The sequence below is a fragment of the Hyperolius riggenbachi genome, chromosome 10 (genome assembly GCF_040937935.1).
Source record: "Hyperolius riggenbachi isolate aHypRig1 chromosome 10, aHypRig1.pri, whole genome shotgun sequence".
Lineage (NCBI taxonomy): Eukaryota > Metazoa > Chordata > Amphibia > Anura > Hyperoliidae > Hyperolius > Hyperolius riggenbachi.
Genome location: NC_090655.1, coordinates 68652457 through 68667792, shown reverse-complemented (window position 1 = coordinate 68667792; position 15336 = coordinate 68652457). Strand labels below are relative to the sequence as shown.

The following is a 15336-nucleotide window of genomic DNA, read 5'->3' as shown; positions in this document are numbered from 1 at the left end:
TACATGTGATGTCATAACACGTGCCTCAACCACGTGGCACCAGGTGCATGTGACGTCATAACAGCTGCCTTGGTGCCACGTGGTACAGGTACATGTGACGTCATAACACGTGCCTCAACCACGTGGCACCAGGTGCATGTGATGTCATAACAGCTGCCTTGGCGCCACGTGGTACAGGTACATGTGACGTCATAACACGTGCCTCAACCACGTGGCACCAGGTGCATGTGACGTCATAACACGTGCCTCAACCAGGTGGCATCAGGTGCATGTGATGTCATAACACGTGCCTCAACCAGGTGGCACCAAGTGCATGTGATGTCATAACAGCTGCTTGGTGCCACGTGGCACAGGTACATGTGACATCATGGCACGTGCCTGAACCACGTGGCACCAAGTGCATGTGACGTCATAACAGCTGCCTGGTGCCACGTGGTACAGGTACATGTGACATCATGGCACGTGCCTGAACCACGTGGTACCAGGTGCATGTCACGACATAACAGCTGACTGGTGCCACGTGGTACAAGTGCTTGCAGTGACGGAGGAGGAGCCCAGGAATCATGCTGTTGGAGGGGTGAGATTTTAGGAAGCGGGGGGACATTTTTATCCTTGGGAGGTGGCCAGGCAGGCGGCAGAGGCAGTGGGAAATTGGTTTCCGTTGTATGGGCAGGCAGCAGATCAATTTATGATCAGATTTAATCAGAGAGGGATCTGTTTCATAGTCGATCTGGTGGCCATCCAGTAATGCATGCCCACCCATAGATTGCCTAAACCCTTTCCTGATCTGTATATGGTTGGCAGTAGTGGAGATGTATAAAAAGAACTTGGGTTTTTCTAAAAATAAGGTTATTGGATTTCAACCTAACCACACTGGAAGCAATTTCTGTGACTGGTGTTTATTAGGTAATTCCTGGAAGAGTTGATCCAGGGATTTATCTGACTGCCATCTGGAGTTGGGAAGGCATTTTTCTAATTTTAATTGGTTCAGGCCTTGTAAGGTTTTTCACCTTCCCCTGGATCAACTGTGATATGAGCAGGTTCAAGATGGTGTTTTTTGTGCTTGTTTGTTTGTTTTCTGGTTGGGCCTGATGGACTGATGCAGGTTCAGGATAGTGTTTTTTTTTGTTTTTTGTTTTTTTTTACTGGTTGGAGTTGATGGACGTATGTCAATCACTGTTTCCATCCATTTCGGTTGGATGGATGTCTTTTTTCAACCAAACTATGTAACTATATACAAACTAAACTTTGTGTTGCACTTTAAATCTTCAGCAAATCAAAACAATATATATATATATATATATATATATATATATATATATATATATATATATATATATACTTGATTCTGGGAGGATAGAGACTTATGACAATATTGTAACAGGGTCTGGTTCCTGGAAATCTGAACATGACACCGTGATACCTGATCAATATTCATCACTTTATCAGGGTGACTCTATCAGCAGCCCTTCAGAGCTGTGTGCAGATTGGTCATCCGGGAACCAATGATGACTACAGGGCGACCACAAAACTCAGGACTGTATCAAGACGTTGTACCCAGGGCAAGACATTTTAGCTAGTCAGCAGAGTGCAGTAGCATGGGAACAGATGCCCCTTAAGAATAGTGGGCCCAGGGCAGCTGCCCCTCGTGCCTATGCGGCAACAGCCCCACTTTTACCAAACGTAATATCTAACAGTAAATTGTGACATCCCAGAGACTTAACAGAAGAGCAGGAAACCAGCGTGTGTGTGTGTGTCCCAAGGGAGGAACTCATGTCAATCACTGCGATTTACAATCTAGGCAGTCATCACACTCAAGCAAATTTATAATTAATAGCTCTGCTTAACTCTGCATCCTCTTCAGATTTACATGCAGGAATATTAAGAACTAACAGCAAACGATCGATACAGATTAACCACTGAGGTTATAGTGAGGTGGGCTGAGCTGTCACAGCTTAGCACATCTTCAAATCCATCTACACAATGGGGTTATTCATAACTTGAATTCATTGGGCCCTACAGCATGATTCTCATAGGAATTCAGCCCTTGGTACAATTCAGAAATTATACGCTCCAGGGGTGTCAGTAAAACTCATTGGGCCAACAGAAATAGATTGGGGCACCCTCCATATGACCCTTTCTCCACTTCCCTTCTAGTTTGGATAGTGAAATACAAGCCACCCGCCCTAAGGGCAGTTAGACTTAGAAACTGCCATTCAAGAAATGTTTTTGAAAACAAAGAAAACCCTGAGAATCTCCCATGAGGAGATTAACTAATCCAAGACCTGTTCCTTTTTTTTTTCACTATAATGGTCCTTTAAAGTGTACCTGAACCCTTGCACAGGACAGAGAGGAAACATAGGCAAATGCACCGTTTGTATTTAGAGAGTTTTGACTGTCTATTTCCCCCTCATCTGTGACTCATCACAATTGTAATTCGATGTCTCAGTGGTGTCAGCTGGCTGCCTTGGCAGAGCAGCTAATTTGTAAACACAGGCTGTTAACCCTATGGCTGCTTCCATGAAAAAAGGAAGTAGACACACTGCAGATTTATAGCAGGATTTGTATCAACTTTAAAAAGAAATGGGTACTATTCCGTTAGCCGGGCGCAACCACTAGGTGGCGTTAATTACTATTCACCCTCCAGGCCTCCATGGATAGTAGGGAAAGATGTAACTCTGCTGCCAGCGATCGCTGGAATTTTAGCGCCACCTAGTGGTTTGTGCCCGGCTAGTGGAAAAGAACCAAGGGATATTTTTCTTTAAAGGTTATTATGCTGTTGCTTATCTTTTAGAGCAGAGAGGAAGTTCTGGGATCAGGTCTGCTTTAAAGAAAAGTGATTTCATTTCTCTGTTATAATTATAAGCTGAGTACAGAATTCTGATGACCTTACCAGCAGAAAGGATACATCGATTGAACGTGCTGCAGGAACTGCAACTAGAGGGCGCTACAGACCAGCTAGCCTTTCCAAAACAATCCACATAATACAGTACAGATCCAGTTCATTATAAAGCTACAGGCATTGCTAGTAAGGTCAGCTGCTATGTAGCAGACCTACAGCAGATCAAAACCCATCCACATAACCAAATGCTAGACAAATCAGCCCCCAGAGAAAAGATTAAGTCTTCTGAAAGGCTTACCTTTCCCCCTAATCCCGGGGATTCCAGAGCTGGCTGCATGACTAATGCCTAGGCATCAGCAGAGGAAGTGTGGGGAAATATCACCCGCTAGGATGTATACAGTAATAAAAAGAGCTGGCAGATGTTGTAATGCTTCTGCACTGCTCCCAGCTGTCTCTCTTTCCAAACTTAAAAAATCTTGCTGTTCACAGTGACCATTGGGCTCCTTGTAACAGCAGGATCGCAATAGATCAGGAAAGCAGCGCTGCACGTTATCTGCGCATTGCGCTGTATACAGTAAAGCATGCAGTCAATGAAAAGTATGCTTCACTGTACTGTTAATGCGTGCATTTTCTAATAAGGCTAACGTAGCTAAGGAGCTGTGGGCCCCGATGCAAGTATTACAGTGGGGCCCCCCAAGCACTCTATACATAACAATTGATATGGCGCACCAAAACCTGCCAATGGCAACTACAGTGTCAGAGATGTAAGAAAGGGATGGGGAACAGCTTGTTAATGATTACCACTATTCAAGGCATCTATAGAAGTTATAATTATGACCACAGGACCAATAGAAAGCTAATACTGTAGTTGAGGGAGGGCCCTTCGGGGCCCCTCTGGCCCAAGGGCCCCGATGCGGTCGCAACCTCTGCAACCCCTATTGCTACGCCCCTGGATCACCCATAAAAGGTGTCCAGTCTTGTCAGTTTTTGACATTTGGCATCTATGTTGTATGAGTTTTCTATGGCTTGGTATTTCATTCATAAATCTGTACATTTCCGGTCCAGTCCAGTCCTGTCAGTTCTGTATCAGTTTTCTGTGAGTATGTTCACACATAAAAGGTGTACAGTTTCAATCCTGTCAGGTAAAACTGATGCAAAACTGAGAGGACTGGATTGAAAATTAACAGATTTATGCAGTGGCATAGCAATAAGGGGTGCAGAGGTTGAGACTGGTTGAGACCAGAGGAGCCCACTAGGGACCCTCCTTCATCTATCTCATTAGCTTTTTATGGGTGCTATGCTGATAATTAACACCTCTATATATACACTGAATAGTGGTAATCCTCAACAAGCTATTTCCTTACTCCGATTAGACATCTCTGACGCTGCAGCTGTCCTTGGTGTGTTTTGGGGCTCCATATCAATAGAGTGCTTGGGGCCCCATGTAAAACTCGCACCAGGGCCCCGTGCACCTTCGTTACACCACTGGATTTATGTGTGACTCAAGCCTAAACACGCTACATGCTGTACGCTACAATACTGCATGCCGCTACACAATACCCACCACACTATGAACATCGCATAGGTGTTGCACTGCAATGTGGCAAGCCATGTTACAAAGCTGTCATTATAGCACACCACTGTGAAAGGGAGCGTTCTGCGCACATGAAGTTTAAGTCTTTGTGGACTGCAAGTGTGACTGAGAGAGGTGTGTGGACTTGTAGACCAGTGTTTCTCAACATTGTAGCTGTCAAAGTGATCACTACGATCCCCCGGCGATCGTAGTGATCACGTGATCAGTAGCCATAAGCGATGGCTGCTGATCACTCAGGGGAGATGTCAGCTGTCATATGACAGCTTAATCTCCCCCTCCGGGTGCGCACGATCGCGTCGAGAGCAGAAACGGCGGGCCGGCGTAGATCCTACGCTGCATCAGGCTAGAACAGCCACAAGTGCGGCGTAGAATCTAATGCACGCGGTCCTCAAAAGGTTAAATAAGATTTATCATTTTCTAAAACTCTAAGGGCTTGATTCACAAAGCGGTGCTAACTGTTAGCACGCCTGTGAAAACCCCCTTAGCACGTCTAAACAAGCTTTTCGCGCATAAAACTTTACGCGCGCAAAACTTTATGCGCGTAAAATTTTACGCGCGTACTGCACAGAGCGCAGGGCGCTCTGCGCGAAGTGCCCATTAAAGCCTATGGGACTTAGCGCGCGTAAAACTTTGCAAAGTTAGCGCGCGATCTGATTGAGAAATCCGGTGCTAACCTACTTAGCACCCTGGTTAGCGCGTCTAAAGACTTTAGACGTGCTAAGTAGGTTAACACCGCTTTGTGAATCAAGCCCTAAATTTGCTATTCTTGGTTAAGTATATCAAGCCCGAGTACCCCTGGAACCATCTGAAGTAACCCATGGGGTACACGTACCACACATTCAGTGGTGTAGCTAAGGAGCTGTGGGCCTCAGTGCAAGTTTTATGCTGGGAATACACCATACAATTTTCTGTTAGATTCTTCTGTTAGATTTTTCTGTTAGATTTTCTGTTAGAATGCATAATTAGATTATTTTCTGTAGATAATGGTCATTATCTCTGGTGCATTGTCTTCTGTTTATCTCCTGCTGAGTAGAACAATGCCTAATTTCTCGGCAGATAGATGGTAAGATAGATACATTTCCAATATGTTGAACTTTATCTATCTGGCAGGTAAATCTAACAGAAAATGGTATGGTGTATTCCCAGCATTACACCGGGCCCCCTAAGCACTCTATACATAACATTTGATACAGCGCACCAAAACCTGCCAAAGACAACCACAGCGTCAGAGGTGCAAGAAGGGGATGAGGAATAGTTTGTTAATGATTACTACTAATTAAAGCATTTATAAAAGTGATTATTATGAGCACAGGACCAATAGAGAGCTAATACTGGGGTTGAGGGAGCACCACCCGTGGCCCCTTTGGCCAAAGGGCCCTGATGTGGTCACAACCTCTGCACCCCCTATTGCTACGCCACTGCACACGTTGAGAACCTAGGTTGAAGACCATGCATGCGCAGTGGCCTTCAACCACAGTTGTGGCTGGGGATCTTTTGGAGGTGTAGTGTGGGTGTGAGTGTAGGCATAATGGGGGTTGTGACCGGAGGCATGGTTCGGGTGTGGCCGGAGGTGTGGTGTGAGGCATAGTGACTGGAGGTGTAGTGTTGGTGTGACTGGAGGTGTGGTGGGGGTGTGACTGGAGGTGTGGTGTGACGCATAGTGACTGGAGGTGTAGTGTTGGTGTGACTGGAGGTGTGGTGGCGGTGTGACTGGATGTGTGGTGGGGTTGTGACTGGAGGTGTGGTGGGGGTGTGACTGGAGGTGTGGTGGGGGTGTGACTGTAGGTATGGTGGGGGGGTGACTGGAGGTGTAGTGAGGATGTGACTGGAGGTGTGGTGGGGGTGTGACTGGAGGTGTAGGTGTGGTGGGGGTGTGACTGGAGGTGTGGTGGGGGTGTGGCTGGTGGTGTAGTGTGGATGTGACTGGAGCTTTGGTGGGGGTGTGACTGGAGCTTTGGTGGGGGTGTGACTGGAGGTGTGGTGGGGGGTGTGACTGGAGGTATGGTGGGGGGTGTGACTGGAGGTGTAGTGTGGGTGTGGCTGGATGTGTGGTGGGGGTGTGACTGGAGGTGTGGTGGGGGTGTGACTGGAGGTGTAGTGTGGGTGTGACTGGAGGTGTGGTGTGGGTGTGGCTGGATGTGTGGTGGGGGTGTGACTGGAGGTGTGGAGGGGTTGTGACTGGAGGTGTGGTGGGGGTGTGACTGGATGTGTGGTGGGGGTGTGACTGGATGTGTGGTGGGGGTGTGACTGGATGTGTGGTGGAGGTGTGACTGGAGGTGTGGTGGGGGTGTAACTGGAGGTGTAGTGGGGGGTCTGAGTGAAGGCATAATGGGAGGTGTGACTGGAGGCATGGTTCAGGTGTGGCTGGAGGTGTGGTGTGAGTTGAGGCATAGTAAAGGGTTTGACTGGAGGTGTAGTGGGAGCATGAGTGGAGGTGTGACTGGAGGTGTAGTGGGGGGTCTGAGTGAAGGCATAATGGGAGGTGTGACTGGAGGCATGGTTTAGGTGTGGCTGGAGGTGTGCTGTGAGTTGAGGCATAGTAAAGGGTTTGACTGGAGGTGTAGTGGGAGCATGAGTGGAGGTGTGACTGGAGGTGTAGTGGGGGTCTGAGTGGAGACATAATGGGGGGGGTGACTGGAGGCATGGTTTAGGTGTGGCTGGAAGTGTGGTGTTATTGCAGTAGGGGTAGTGTGGGTGTGTGTGTTGGGTTGAGTAACATGACTAGAGGTCTGACAAAGGAGTGTATTTTGTCCAGATACATTTGCATTAAAAGCGGACTCTCTTTTGCATCTCTTACATTGCTGAGAAGATGATGATCTAGGAACCGGTGCAGCAAATATTTTCCCACAAACCTTCTTAATTCATACTTAATTTAAATTTAATTTAATGTTCTGCTGAATGCATAGGACAAGTCTGTGCCTGCACTGGGGCTCTAGGAAGGTAAAATTGTACTTTGTGGCGCTTTCTGTGTAGGGGGCTAAGTGTACTTATCCTCAAGAATGTGTAATACAATATAAAATGTGGCTTTGATCACTAATGTTCTTGTATTACTGATTGTGCTTCTTTTTCCATCATACTGTATGCGATATTCTTTTTATTTGCGCTGTCAGTAGTGTCTTGAAGGATTAGCTTTCAGGATTGATTCCCTTCGTCAGATCCTGAGCATATGGATTCAACTTCCAAACTTGTATGTAATCAGTGGCGTAGCAATAGGGGGCGCAGAGGTTGCAGCCACATCGGGGCACTTAGACTAGAGGGGCCCAACCTCAAGCGCAGTATGAGCTCTGTATTGGTCCTGTGCTGGTAATGATCACCTCTATGGATGCTTTGAATAGTATAATCATTCACAAAGTGTTCCAGTGCTTCCGCTTATACATCTAATACTGTGTATGCACATGGCAAGTTTTGTGGCACAATATGAATTGTTATGTGAAGAGTACTGGGGGGGGGGAGCAATGTAAAACAAATCTCCATAGCTACGCCACTGTATGTAATGTAAGAATCCATTGTAAATTGAAGGCCGTTTCACGCTGCGGCGGTGCGGTAAATTTACCACAGCCTAGTGTTAGTCTATGGGGTAGTTCACACTCCCCACGTTGCATACTGCACACATTATTAGAAATAACACGATTAGTTACAGAAGTGTGAACAGCCCCTATATAGAATTGTATGGGCAGCGATTTGGCATGCAAAATTATTCTGCAAAGCAGCGGAGGTAGTGTGAGAGGGCCCTAACAGCTTAAAGGAATCATCAGGCGAATTAAAAAAAAAAAGCTTTACTCACCTGGGGCTTTCTCCAGCCCCTTGCAGCTGACTGTCCCACGCCGACCGCTCCGCTCTCCGCCGCTGCCCCGGCCTCCGCGCATGGTGCAGAAGCCGACCCCGAGGTCGTCCTTACTGTGCCTGCATGAACCGCCACTGTCAATCAAGCCCACGTTGTGTGCGGCGCACAGCGCAGGGGCAGTGATTCTGCCTGGTAACTCCTTTAAAGTGGACCTGAACTCTTGCACAGGGCAGAAGGAAAACAGAGAGAAATGTACCCTGTATGTATTTATAGAGTTTAGCATGTCTAATTCCCCCTCATCTGTGTCTAATCACAACTGTAATTTCTATCAGCTGTGTTAGATGGTTGCCTCGGGAGAGCAGCTAATTAGTAAACATGGTATGTTAACCCTATGTCTGCTTCCATGAAAGCAGGAAGTAGACACATTGCAGATTTATTGCAGGATTTGTATCAGCTGTAACAAAGAAATGTTTTCTTTGAAGGTTACGCTGTTGCTTATGCTTATCTTTTAGAGCACAGAGGAAATTCTGAGTAAATGTCCGCTTTAATTTCTCTTCATGGATCTGTAGTGTTTATTATGCCTAGATTGTGCACTTCTTTATTTCTAGCTAGCTCTTATAGTTGGGTTAATGCTACCTTGTGTCTGTGTCCCCATTCTAGATGCCTTTCTGTCAGCAGAGGTGAGGAGAGGACTGACACCAGGGGACAGGCTGGACTGTGTGCGAGCCAGTGAACAGTGCGTGAAGGACCAGGAATGTAGCACCAAGTACAGGACTCTGCGGCAGTGTGTGGCCGGCAAGGAGACCAATTTCAGCAAGGTGGTAGGCCTGGAGGCCAAGGATGAGTGCAAAAATGCCACCGAGGCCCTCAAACAAAAATCCCTGTACAACTGCCGCTGCAAACGTGGCATGAAAAAAGAGAAGAACTGTCTGAGGATTTACTGGAGCATGTACCAGAGTCTGCAAGGTAGGTACACGGCACTGTGCCTGTAGATATCATGTTATTAGAAAAAACGTGAAAGTGATGTTCGATTATTATAGATGTGGACAAAGGTCAAAGAACTGGCATATACCAGAGCGAATGGGTTGGTGGTGGATGCTGGGTACTAGAAGCCTGTTGGTTGTTTCACATAGAGTGCATCATCGGAGGCTATGACCTTTCACAGCCTCCGACGAAGCGCCCTGCATGAAAATGATTACCCATTCTGGTATGTGCCAAGAGATATACAGTCCCCAGAACAGCAACTGGTTATTTCTGAAACAGATTTACAATTCATGTAATGCTACTTGGAGCACTAAACTTTCAGTTCTTATATTTCTACTTGGAATTTGATTGGTTTGCAGGCTAGTCCTCCATGTCTTGATCATTTGAATTAGTATGGCCCTTGCATTTCATTGTCACAAATAATTTGTACTTCGTATGTAGATAGTAATAGTTTCTTTTTTATGGTGTACTTGTACTTTTCCAATTTCTGTATTCTGTAGGCATTGAAGGACAGCTGAGGTGAAAATAAACTAATAAAATAAACAATTGCAACTATCCTCCTTCTCCTAGAAATGACTTTTTAAGATATTCCACAGTTTTATCTTATATTTAAATATACTTTTTACGTTTTTACTGGTTTATTGTTTTAGCTCAATGACACATTCATTGAAATATGCAAGAGCTAAAATCTATAAACTACTGACCCTTTTTATCTTTTTCCTGCTCTCAGAAGCCATTTTCTGCTAGGGAAGTGTTTTATAGTTGTAATTTCTTATCAGTGAGTGTCACGCTGTAGTCTGACCCAGTCCTGACAGGAACTGCCACTTACATACCTGATGTTTAGCTCTTTCAGGCAGAGAAAGAAAAAAAGGAACACAGCATAGTTATTTGTGTGCTAGGCACTGTACATACACATGTCTATCTCATCATGTCACATATATTGGTAGGTGAACAGAGGCGCCAGAACGATAAAAGTACATAAATTTTTAAAAAAAATTGCTGGGAGGAAGTGGTGGACTCGCCTCCGTTAAAGCAGACACCAAGGACTGTAAATATATAGATATACACATTTTTTGAAAATACCCCAAAGATGTAACGCGTTTCGCGGGCACAGCCCACTTCTTCAGGCAATAAACAGGGGATAAACAACAGCAATTCAGTTATAGCAAGCAGAGCACCTCTGATCATCATGTCACATGTCACCTCGGGTATCCTTTAACTGGGTGTTTTCAAGGGCAGGAATATTGCTAAAATGTGGCACTTGGGAGATTGTATCTTTGGTTTTGGCTCTCATTGGCTCATTCGCAGTAGCTGTTGTAAATGAATGTCCATACCCACGGCAAGATTTTTGGTGTGATTTTGCGCAATGAACATTCATTTCACGTGACATCACTTAACATCATTTAACAAAAATTTGTTAAATTATATTTACAGATTGCTGTCGGACCGTGACGACTGTTCATTTTGAACAGCTGTGATGGTGGATCGCATCACGCACGGTCATTAAAATGTCATTAGATTTTATAAAAAATTGTAATGATCGTTTTAACAACCTTTTGCATCCCGTCATTCACATCTCGTCTTCCCATCAATAATGATAGATGGACCAGGGAACGATCGTTTCCTCATCCAATCTTTCCCTGGGTACTCGGCTTTAGACTTTCATAACAGTTTGATTGCATAACAACCAAATACAGCTTTTTTTGTTTTTTGGACGCTCTCCCCACCAGCTGAAATAAGGTGCAAATGGTCAAATCCACCAGGGCACCAGGCAGAATATCACTGCAAAAGCATCAGCAACCTTCAACCCTCAGGCAGGGAACACACTTGACTGTTTTCGTACGCGTTTTCTGCACAGAAAAACTGAGAACTCATGTTAATCAATGGGCTAGTACACACTTACTGTATTGTTCGCGCGCAGAAAAAAAACTGACATTCTGCATCCTAATTCTGCACATTTTGGCAGTTTTCTGTATCAATACATCAGCTGCTGTGAAAAAACACGCGCGTTTTCCTGCATGGAAACACACTTAGTGTGCAGAAAAAGTATGCAGAAAAACGCGCGCGGAAAAATGAAAGTCAATTGTGTTCCCTGCCTCAATCTTCTGAAGCAACTTTTTAGATAAACATATAGTGACTATCCGTGGCAGTTGAGTAACTACAAATCATGGGGCCAGTGGCGTACCTAGGGCATTTGACACCCGGTGCTGGGTATTAAAAGACACCCCCCCATAAAAAAAAGCGACTGTGGCATGCTAAACGCGACACGGCGGGTAATGCCAGGTGTAGGCTCCCTCCCCTAAAGTTGGCCTCAATATAGGTAGCTAACAAAAAATGGGTGTGGTTATAACCTGCGGCGCTAAGCGGGCGTGGCCATGACCGAGTGAGGGTGGAGCTAACTAATTTAAAGTGAACCCAGGATGAGAGTGATATGGAGGCTGCCATATTTATTTCCTTTTAAACAATAGGCAGCCCTGCTGATCTATTTAGCTGCAGTAGAACTGAATTACACCAGAAACAAGCATGCAGCTAATCTTGTCAGTTCTGACAATTGTCAGAAACCACTGACCTGCTGCATGCTTGTTCAGGGTCTATGGTTGAAAGAATTAGAGGCAAAGGACCAGCACGGCAGCCAGGCAACTGGTATTGCTTAAAAGGGGATAAATATGGCAGCCTCAATATTATTCTTACCTCGGGACAGTGGGCCCAAGTTTTGGTGACCCTTTCCCCAGAAAATTCACATAATTGTGCAGGTTTTCTCAAGAAAATACACGTAATGTGAGCAGATTTGACCAGAAAACACGTTCAATCGTGTCGGCAGATGTGACCAAAAAACATGTTCAATCATGTTGGCAAAGTTGACCAGAAAACACTTTCAATCCTGTCGGCAGCTTTGACCAAAAAACACGTGCAATCATGTCGGCATCTTTGCCCAGAAAATACGTGCAATCATGTCGGCAGCTTTGCCCAGAAAATACGTGCAATCATGTCGGCAGCTTTGCCCAGAAAATACGTGCAATCATGTAGGCAGCTTTGCCCAGAAAATACATGCAATCATGTGGAAGATTTGACCAGAAAATACATGCAATCATGTGGCCGACCTGGCCAGAAAACACTTCAATCACGTAGCAGACCTGGCCAGGACAGTCGATACACCTGCTAATATAAAAATTTACTCACCTGAAGCAGCAACAGACCTCCTGCCCCGACCTCCGTCCGCGCACAGCTCCCACGATCCTCTGCAGCCAGCCAGCAACTCAAACTCCCACACTGAGAGCAGGGCTACGGGAAAATGGCGCCCGAAGCCCTGCACTGCAGACTCAAAGTCTCCAGAACAGGGCTTCAGATGACATTTTACTGTAGCCCTGCTCTGCCGCTGTCGGAGCTGCAAGATGCTGCTGTCAGTGAACTGACACAGCGTCTATTAGACACAAAGTCAGTTCACGCTGGGGGGTGCTTAGAGTGTTTTAGGGGGTGCTTTAGCAGTCAAAAGCACCCCCCTGGTGCTGCCACTGCCCCAGTATAGCTAGTATTTTTGCCCTCAGTGTAGGTAATATAGTTGCCCCCAGTATAGCTAGTATAGTTGCCCCCAGTATAGCTAGTATAGTTGCCCCCAGAATAGCTAGTATAGTTGCCCCCAGTATAGTTGCCCCCAGTATAGCTAGTATAGTTGCCCCCAGTATAGCTAGTATAGTTGCCCACAGTATAGGTAATATAGTTGCCCCCAGTATAGCTAGTATAGTTGCCCACAGTATAGGTAATATAGTTGCCCCCAGAATAGGTAATATAGTTGCCCCCAGAATAGCTAGTATAGTTACCCCCAGAATAGCTAGTATAGTTGCCCCCAGTTTAGGTAATATAATTGCCCCCAGTGTAGGTAATATAGTTGCCCCCAGAGTAGGTAATATAGTTGCCCCCAGAGTAGGTAATATAGTTGCCCCCAGAGTAGGTAATATAGTTGCCCCCAGAATAGCTAGAATAGTTGCCCCCAGTTTAGGTAATATAGTTGCCCCCAGTTTAGGTAATATAGTTGCCCCCAGTGTAGGTAATATAGTTGCCCCCAAAGTAGGTAATATAGTTGCCCCCAGAGTAGGTAATATAGTTGCCCCCAGAATAGCTAGAATAGTTGCCCCCAGTTTAGGTAATATAGTTGCCCCCAGTATAGGTAATATAGTTGCCCCCAGAATAGCTAGTATAGTTACCCCCAGAATAGCTAGTATAGTTGCCCCCAGTTTAGGTAATATAGTTGCCCCCAGTGTAGGTAATATAGTTGCCCCCAGAGTAGGTAATATAGTTGCCCCCAGAGTAGGTAATATAGTTGCCCCCAGAGTAGGTAATATAGTTGCCCCAGAATAGCTAGAATAGTTGCCCCCAGTTTAGGTAATATAGTTGCCCCCGGTATGGGGAAAGCTTGGAAGGAGGGGTGGCGGGGAGGGGGGCCGGACCCCCCACCTCCCTCACCTGGGTCCCCTCTTTCTGGCGCTTCCCCCTTCTAATTAGCAGCAGCGGGCGGAGAGGACTTACCTGCTCCTGCCGATGGCACACAGCGTCATCCTCACGTGACGCTAGTCTCCAACTTCTCTGTCGCTCACTGTGCTTCCGCCAATCAGGAAGCACAGAGAGCGGTGGAGAAGGCGGAGACCAGCGTCACGTGACGATGACGCTATGCGCCATCGCCTGGAAAGCAGGAAGGAGGTGAGTAAGTCCTCTCCGCCCGGTCCTGCCCGCTGCTTCTAATTAGGAGGGGGAAGCGCCAGAAGGAGGGGACCCAGGTGAGGGAGGTGGGGGGTCCGGCCCCCCTCCCCGCCGCTTTTCCCGCCACCCCTCCTTTCCGTGTTGCTTCCCCCCTCCTGTCCGGCACAGGCCTCTGTGGGAGGCCTTGATGACACCCCCTGGGGCGCCCGACACCCGGAGCGGGGCGCCCCATGCCGCCCTATTGTAGGAACGCCACTGCATGGGGCCCTCTTAACGGGAATCTGAAGTGAAAGTAAACTTATGATATAAGGATTTGTATGTTTAGTACAGCTAAGAAATAAAACATTATTTGCACAGATATGAGTCTCATATTGTTTCCAGTAGAGGAAGAGTTAAGAAACTTCAGTTGTTATCTATGCAAAAGAGCTTCTGTGAGCTCTGTGACTTATTAAAGTCGTGGACAGCACTGTCTTTTGAAGCACTTATCTCAACTGTCTCTCATTGTTTCTTCTTTGTTTATGGTTTTTCTGCAGAGAAAAGTTCAAAGGGCCATTAGCCTGCTCTGTGAAATCATTTAAAATGTTGAGTGTATTGTGGAAACTGCAATTATTAGTGAATGATGCAATGTTATAAAAAAGGCTATATACCTGAAAATAAAAATATGACACTCTTTTCTTTGCTACTAATGTTCTATTAATTATCCGTACTACACAACCAATTCATTATATCATGAGGTTTTTTTTCACTTCAGTGTCACTTTAATGTACACAATCTTTCCCTCGGCTCCCCTTGGTGACCCTCACAGCCCGTGGCCCCCTTTGCAAGCATCAGAAAGCAAGTCTGACTATCAGGATCATCACACCCATAACATGTGTAGCTGCAAAAACACCTGATCTGAAGTACTGGAGGGAGGAAAGGTTAGTGGTTGGGCCCTCCACACCTCTGGGCCCCCCTTCAGTCACAGGGGCTGCCCCCCTGTAGTAACGCCCCTGATCCATGGTTTTCAATTGGCATATATCTTTGTTTATTCGAGTAGAATCACAAATGTCCTTGGAACAGCCAGCACCCGTGAATTCAACTGCATTCCTTCAAGCGACAGAGAGTCTATGACATGCAGCATACCAAAGTCCCATACATGTGTCACCACTTCAAAACAGACATCAGCCATATGCTGTTTCGGGCTATAAGCCCATTATCAGGCTATAGACTTGTGCAGCCAAAGGAGTTGCACTTACAATACAATACAATACAATAACATTTCTATAGCGCTTTTCTCCCATAGGACTCAAAGCGCTTAGGCTCTCTCAGATTCAGTAATTAGTAGGATGAAGTATTCACACAACAAAAGTTATATTTCTGCAAATGCCAGAATGAACAGGTGGGTTTTCAGTCTGGATTTAAACACGTCCAGGGATGGGGCTGTCCTGATCTGTTGAG

At 46.0% G+C, this 15336-nt stretch overlaps 1 protein-coding gene across 1 annotated transcript in view; it reads left to right on the top strand.

Annotated features, from left to right (window-relative positions):
• The window catches only part of GFRA1 (GDNF family receptor alpha 1), a 304386-nt gene that overhangs the window by 14926 nt on the left and 274124 nt on the right, over positions 1-15336 (top strand). Inside the window, exon 2 of the mRNA XM_068257931.1 lies at positions 8881-9186. Within this exon, the coding sequence (XP_068114032.1) occupies positions 8881-9186 (306 nt within the window). The remainder of the gene's footprint in view (positions 1-8880; positions 9187-15336) is intronic.